Source organism: Hyla sarda, chromosome 1, assembly GCF_029499605.1.
Source record: "Hyla sarda isolate aHylSar1 chromosome 1, aHylSar1.hap1, whole genome shotgun sequence".
NCBI lineage: Eukaryota > Metazoa > Chordata > Amphibia > Anura > Hylidae > Hyla > Hyla sarda.
The window spans coordinates 215,680,096-215,687,994 of record NC_079189.1 but is presented as its reverse complement, the minus strand read 5'-3'; the positions used below and the strand labels follow the sequence as shown (position 1 = coordinate 215,687,994).

Sequence of the window (7,899 nt, the reverse complement as noted above, 5' to 3'; positions counted from 1 at the left end):
AGGTACTGAAGGAGCATGCAAACACCGCCCTGTTGCGCTGGGTGAAAACACTGGGCGAACATAGCAACCTCAGAAACCCTAGCACATGTCCTGCAGTATGGAAAACAGGCCTAGCACCAAATGGCACACTATCACCAAGTTCTCAGCAGATCAACGTCGCGCCCAAGAAGGGAACAAAGATGGCTGCTGGTTCTGCGAAGGTCTATTGAACTTACAGGAAATGTCCATACCCTATCATCCAATGGTGCTACACTCCAGGACTGCCGCAGTCGCAAACACAAGAGAGGAAGATGCATGCGGTGCCGGAAAACATGCAGACAGTTTGACCCACTGGTATAAGTTCCAATGAACCACAGAGTCACTCTTATGGGACCCCACAGAGAAGTGGGGCACTGGACACCAGCCGGGGAAGCAGCAGGTACAGGGTGGGTGACCTGGTGGATCAGAAAAATCATGCAGACACAGGCTGTCTAATTCGTATAGCCATGGAACATACCAGGTCACTGAGTTCAGTACCACACACCTAAGTGGGTTACCAGCCTTCAGCCACGAGAGCGGCAGGCATGTGGTGAGGGACCTGGTAGGGTAGGGAACCCTGCAAACCACAATGTGGAGCATTGTATGGGGCCCATGGACCACACTGGGTCACTTACATGGAGCCTCACCTTGGTAGTGGGGTACCTGAACTTCCGCCGTGGTGCAGGAAGTGCATAGTAGGACTCGACGATGTAGTAAACCATGCGGATGACAGCCTGCCTGTCTGGTAGAACATCCCTGAATCCGCTGGGTAACTCAATTGAGCCTTCCCACCGAAGGTAGGGAACTGGAGTACGCTAAGCTAAAGTGCAGTCTGGTGGTGTAGGAGATCATGCAGACCAAAGACTGGCATTCAGCCCTTCGTACCTTCGGGGACACCCTTCCAGATTCCTCACACATGCCATACATGAGGCAGCCCAGTGATGGGAGGCCAATGGCGGCGGAAACCGTGCAGACAACGGTTTGGCTGACATCGATAGGGTACACCTCCAGGTGCAGGTCAGTGGCGATAAGGTGACCACAGCACAGATAGGTGATCACTGTGCCCCTTTGTTGCATGGGGGAGGGTGGGACGGCCCAGGAGCCATGGGTAGTATCACTGCCACATACCTACCTGGCTCTTGGCTATACTCACCCTGAAGTCTTCTGCCAGCTTATGGCCACGCTGCATCATGCAAGGCTGCCATAGATAGGCAAGCAGGGGCAGTGGGGGACCTGGACCAAGAGCACATCTCTAGGCGCTGGCCGTTGGCGAGAAGAGGTTGACGGCCCATACTCTATGTTCCATGCCCCTTAGTTGCATGTGGGAGATCAGGGAGCGCCCAGCTCCTGTCGCCCAACCTAGAAAAATAACAAAAAGGAAAAAGAACCTAACTAAACCAGTTACTTAAATGGGTACTCCAGCCCTAAGACATCTTATTCCCTATCCAAAGGAGAGGGGATAAGATGCCTGATCATGGGGGTCCCGCCACTGGGGACCATCGCAACAGCAGGACCCCCACGATCAGGCATCTTATCCCCTATCCTTTGGAAAGGGGATAAGATGTCTTAGGGCCTGAGTACCCCTTTAACAAGAAAACAACAAAATAAAAAGATCAGGTCTGGAGAGCACCAGACCTGTGTCTTGCCTCCTACTGTCACTAGCTAAAACTTATTACCTCATTTTCAGTGGGTGGGTATATCCTACCAGGGAGGAGCTGACTTTTTTCTTTTTTAGTGTCAGCGCCTCCTAGTGGCAAGAGCATATACTCATCAGTATCTGTCTCCCCCAAAGAAGAGCGAAATTAAAAAAAACATTGCGATTTTAGAAAGCAAGGAGGAAAAAACGAAAAACACAAAAATAAAACTGTCTGTGTTCTTAAGGCCAAAATGGGCAGTACCCTTAAGGGGATAAACAGTATTGTGAGAAAATAAATGGGAGGGTGAAATCATTTTTATATTTAGACAGGATAGGCGCAATGAAAATAATGATATATTAATGGACTATTTGGAGTGAATTTTTAAACAATATTTTTTTTTATATTTTCTACATTAAGTTGTTCAATCTATGTACAGTAAGTTTCCACCTGCACATTGTGATCCTGAATAATGACAATTGTGGGCTCATAGGATGGTATGTAACCAAAAAACATGAATTGTTTTCAATCTATTACTTTTGTAGTATTAGTTAAAAGTATATTTACCTTGGGGGTCATGCACCAGATGAATTGCTGAAAAGTTAAATACTTCTGGCCTTTTCTTCTTTTTATGTTTCTGTGAAATTCAGACAAAATGTGATAAAAAGTAAATAAATACTTGATCATCCTGTCATGGAAGGGGGTGGGCCTGGGAGTGAATATTGATGAGGCAGGGGACCTGGGCATGCAAACTTCCCACCTCCAATGCGTGCTGGAGCACAATATGAATAAAAGCATGAAAGGACAGAACTCTACACCAACACCACCAATAAGTGTAAGTGACCCTTCATTTTAAAGCTCTTCACCCGCACTATATGCCAGTATATTGGGTTAACAGCTATCAGTTTATCTTTAATGGTGATTCATATAAAGATGATAATACTTGTGGGAGCCATTTATCAACAAACAAGATAGTTGATCTAGTAACTGGTAACATTTCTGATCATAAAATATCTATGTGCACCTTTAAGACTTTCATGGCTTTCTCCAGTTTCTTCTTGTTCTTTGTATTCTTTTTCCCAGTGGAGTACCTCACCATTAAGTCTCTTGCAGTTGGTCCTTCATCCTTTAATAAAAAATAGGAACTAATTTTACCTGAATTAAGCACAAAGCTGTAAGGCTGCAAAGGTTTTGCAGTTTTTTTTTTTTTTATTGTAGCAAAAAGTGCACTATTTTACTGCCAATTTCCAAATTATAATCAAATAGCACAATTTTCTTTTTAAGTGATTAAGGAAAAATCGCAGTAAACCCCAACATGTAAACACAGCCTAAGAGCGTTCACATGTTGTGGTTTTAATTGCAATTATTGAATACAAGGCCAGGACTGGATTTTAAATTAAGGCCTCTGAAAAATGAAAGCAGCGGTCTGACTGGTTGGTATGGGCCATTTCTGTTAAATCTCCCCCTTAGTCCTTCCATTATATATGCCCACCATTCATAATCTGCTCCTGGTTTGACATTCAATAGTGGCTATTAACCCGAACGTGTGAACACACCCTCAAACTTCTATCCTGACAGGACTTACCTCTGACTCGGAGTCACTGTCTTTCTTTTCATCATTCTTTCCTAGAAAGAATTGCAAGGCAGCAACCAGCATCTGGGAAGAAATCAAACGAATTAAATTGATTGTATTATCTAGATTTTTATTAATTACAACCAGATAAAGATTAATATTTATTTTCCCTTTTTTCCCCCCTTATTACCGTATATACTCGAGTATAAGCCGACCGAATATAAGCCGAGGCCCCTAATTTCACCCCAAAATCCCAGGAAAAGTTATTGACTCGACTATAAGCCTAGGGTGGGAAATACATCATCCCCCCTGTCATCATCCAGACCCCCGTCATTACCACCCTCATCATCATCACCCTGTCATCATCCTCCCTTCATCATCACCGCCTGTCATCATTCCCTTATCATCCCACCCCCCCCCCCCCCATCATCATCATCCCACACCCCCTTCATCATCCCCTTGTCATCATCCCACACCCTCCCCTTCATCATCCCCTTGTCATCCCCGAGCGGAGGTGAGTACAAAACTAAAAGGGGGTGAGAGGGTGGGGGGGCTGGATGATGTCGAAGGCCGCAGTGGTCTTCAACATGCGGACCTCCAGAGGTTTCAAAACTACAACTCACAGCAAGCCCGGACAGCCGATGGCTGCCTGGGCTTGCTGGGAGTTGTAGTTTTGAAAAATCTGGGAGGTCCGCAGGTTGAAGACCACTGAGGGCGGAGAGTTCACTCGAGTATAAGCAGAGGGGGGTGTTTTCAGCACGAAAAATCGAGTATATACGGTAATTTAAAGCGTACCTGTCGGAGCCGGAAAAAAAAAATGTTACTCAGTACCTAATCCTGACCACGTCCATCTATCACCTATATTTATTATAAAAATACCTTCTCTAACCCCCCGGTTTATCAGCCCACCGCTGCCAGTTACAGCCACATTTGCATCAACAAGTCCAGATGCACCCTGCAATTATGCCACGGCTTAAAGCAGCAAGTCCCAATCCAGCTTGCAATTACGATTAATGCAGCACTAGCAATGGCCACTCGTGCTGTGCCTAAAATATCCAACCAATGGAGGAACCCTTGTATTGCATTTGGGTTTATTTTACAATGTTTATACTGAACATAGGACAGCAGAGGAAGCTATGACACCATGATTTGACTAATATAGCTTTTAAATAACCTAAGAAATCACTTAATAAACAGACACTACCATATATAAAGTATACAGCCGTCACTTGCAAAACCTTTACATAGGTAGAAGTAATGTTGACTATGTAAAGGTCACCATTTCAACTTCATTTTTCTTTTTCGAAATAGGTCCAAATTTCTTAATATTTGTCGCATATCCACAGGATACTCCATAAATGTCTGATAGCTATGGGTCCTAGAGGTCAAACTAACATAAAGAATGAGAGTCCCGAATGGCCTGCTTGTGGAGGGTGAGGTGGTAAGAAGGCCAAAAACAGCATTTCAGGCCGTTTCGACGTGAAGTAACTCCCACAGAAATTAATGATAGCTGTGCAAACAGCTTAGCACAGAGCTTCTATAGTTGCTGAGGCGTTACAGAAATAACATAGCTTATAGTGCTATGCTTTTAGGCAACACCCCCTAAGCTGTAAACCCTAAAGCGTACATTTGAAGATGGCTCAAGGTGTTTAAATTTTGTGGCAACTTCCGAGCCAGACACTTGCACGAGGCTTCAGTGATCAAGAAATGGATTTGCCCAGAAGGAGATTTATCTGGTGGCTTCTATTCCATGTATACGTAGTATGGATGGGGCTCTTCGGTCTGAGCCAGTTCACATTAATGGGGTGTTCTGGGCTTTGCCCGTGTATTCCTCAACCTCTTCCTCTGTCCCGGAGGACATCTATTCCTTCTTGAAGGCTTTGCCCCTTACCCTGCTTCAGTCGTTGGCCTTGGAGGCCCTCTTTTCAGCTGAGGAAGTGTCATTGGTGATTAAAGAATTGCTTTCGGGTAAGACACCAGGTTTGAACGGTATGGTAGGTGACTGGTACAGCATGAACGAGGAGAAGCTGGTCCCTATTCTGTTGAACCTCTATCGGGCAGCCTCTGAATCTGGGGCTCTCCCTGACTATGAGGGAAACTTTAATTGTAGTCCTTCTTAACCCCTTAACGACGCAGGACGTATATTTACGTCCTGCGCCGGCTCCCGCGATATGAAGCGGGATCGCGCCGCAATCCCACATCATATCGCGTCGGTCCCGGCGCTCATCAACGGCCGGGACCCGCGGCTAATACCACACATCGCCGACCGCCGCTTCTAAAGTGAAAGTGACCCGGCTGCTCAGTCGGGCTGTTCGGGACCGCCGTGGTGAAATCGCGGCATCCCGAAAAGCTGACCGGACACCGGGAGGGCCCTTACCTGCCTCCTCGGTGTCCGATCGGCGAATGACTGCTCTGTGCCTGAGATCCAGGCAGGAGCAGTCAAGCACCGATAACACTGATCACAGGCGTGTTAATACACGCCTGTGATCTGTGTAGAAGATTAGCGTGTGCAGTGTTATATGGGACCTATAACACTGCAAAAAAATTTTTTTTTAAAAGTGTTAAAGGTCATTTAACCCCTTCCCTAATAAAAGTTTGAATCACCCCCCTTTTCCCATAAAAAAAATAAAAGTGTAAAAAAAAAAAAAATAAACATATGTGGTATCGCCGCGTGCGTAAATGTCCGAACTATAAAAATATTTTAATTAAACCGCACGGTCAATGGCGTACACGCCAAAAAATTCCAAAGTCAAAAAAAGCGTATTTTGGTCACTTTTTATACCATTAAAAAATGAATAAAAAGTGATAAAAAAGTCCGATCAAAACAAAAATCCAACCGATAAAAACTTCAGATCACGGCGCAAAAAATTAGTCCTCATACCGCCCTGTACGTGGAAAAATAAAAAAAGTTATAGGGGTCAGAATACGACATTTTTAAACGTATAAATTTTCCTGCATGTAGTTATGATTTTTTCCAGAAGTGCGACAAAATCAAACCTATATAAGTAGGGTATCATTTTAACCGTATGGACCTACAGAATAATGATAAGGTGTCATTTTTACCGAAATATGAACTGCGTAGAAACGGAAGCCCCCAAAAGTTACAAAATGGCGTTTTTTTTTTCGATTTTGTCTCCCAATGATTTTTTTTTTCGTTTCGCCGTGCATTTTTGGGTAAAATGACTAATGTCACTGCAAAGTAGAATTGGCGACGCAAAAAATAAGCCATAATATGGATTTTTAGGTGGAAAATTGAAAGGGTTATGATTTTTAAAAAGGTAAGGAGGAAAAAACGAAAGCGCAAAAACGGAAAAACCCTGAGTCCTTAAGGGGTTAAGCCAGAAAAGGACCCGACTTTGCCAGACTCTTCTTGGCCCATATCTCTTCTTAATGTGGATACCAAAATTATGGAAATGATTCTGGCCAATAGACTTTGGGGGGGGGGGGGGGGGGGGGTTATTTCTCGGTCGTTCATCCTGACCAGATGGGCTTTATGCCAGGGAGGGCTACTGATATTAATGTTAAAAGACTCCAGCTTACTATCTCTGCAGTGGAGGAGGACGCTTCTTTGGGCTATGTTGTCAATCTTGATATTTATAAGGCTTTCGACTGTGTGGAATGGCACTTTATTTGGTGTCTCTTGTGTGTCCTCCAGTTCAGATCTAACTTTAGAATTTGGGTTTGCCTCCTTTATAATCGCCCCAGGGCCCGTATTCGCACAAATCTTGAGGTGTCTGATCCCTTCCCTCTGGGAAGGGGTACACGGCACGGTTGCCCCCTATTTGCTCTGGCTGTGGAGCCACTGGCAGTGGCCATCAGTGCTTCCCCGTCAATTCATGGTTTACGTAGCGGATCCCTAGTGGAGAACGTTTCTATGTATCCCAATGAAACCCTAGTTTAATTGGCAGATGTTGATGGCTCTCTGAATGCACTGGTTGATCTACTTGCTCGGTTTGGCACCCTTTTGGGCCTGCGGGTCAACTGGACTGTTTCTAGTTCTGCTGCCTACTCTATCTAGTGGCCTTCAGGTAATGTCTCGGTTTAGGTAACTGGGAGTGGAGGCGTCGCCCTCTTTGCCGGAGTTCTTCCCCTTGAATCTGGAGCCTCTCCTGACTAGTACGACAGTCCAGGTATAGTCGTGGTCTCCTTACCCTTAGTGAGTAGAGTGAATATTTTTATGATGATATATCGCCCCAAATTTCTATATGTTTTTAATCTTTCACCGATTATCCTTCCAAAACTATATTTCCTTAAATTGAATGGTATTCTGAGATCCTTCTATCGGCAGGGTAAGCCTCCGAGATTGGGCCAGGTGCTACTCCAGGCGCCAAAACAGTGGGGTGGCTTAGCAGCTCCTAACATGCATAATTATTTTCTAGCTTTCCAGCTGGTGTATGCGGCCCGGTGTATCAACCTAGATCTCTCCAATGTGTCTACGGCTCTTGCTGGTGCCCTCATGGGTTTGTATGAGACTTTGACCAATGCATTGTACAGGTACACTCCTTTTTCTTCTTTGTTAGCTCCTATCAAGACAGTGGCAAAGGTTTGGTTGGAGGGATCAGGGCACTTTTCACAACCAGCTGTATCTCCTTGAGCACCTCTGTGGTGGAATCCCCATTTGGTTCACCTGCGGGAGTTGGAGGCGGACGAATTTTGGAGCACCCAAGGGGTCAC

General features: G+C 45.1%; 1 protein-coding gene across 1 annotated transcript in view; it reads right to left on the bottom strand.

Annotated features, from left to right (window-relative positions):
- The window catches only part of SDAD1 (SDA1 domain containing 1), a 49,494-nt gene that overhangs the window by 25,506 nt on the left and 16,089 nt on the right, over nucleotides 1-7,899 (bottom strand). The window contains exons 8-10 of the mRNA XM_056568700.1: nucleotides 3,238-3,309; nucleotides 2,677-2,778; nucleotides 2,220-2,289 (exon numbers count right to left, since the gene is read on the bottom strand). Coding sequence (XP_056424675.1) covers nucleotides 2,220-2,289; nucleotides 2,677-2,778; nucleotides 3,238-3,309 — 244 coding nt within the window. The remainder of the gene's footprint in view (nucleotides 1-2,219; nucleotides 2,290-2,676; nucleotides 2,779-3,237; nucleotides 3,310-7,899) is intronic.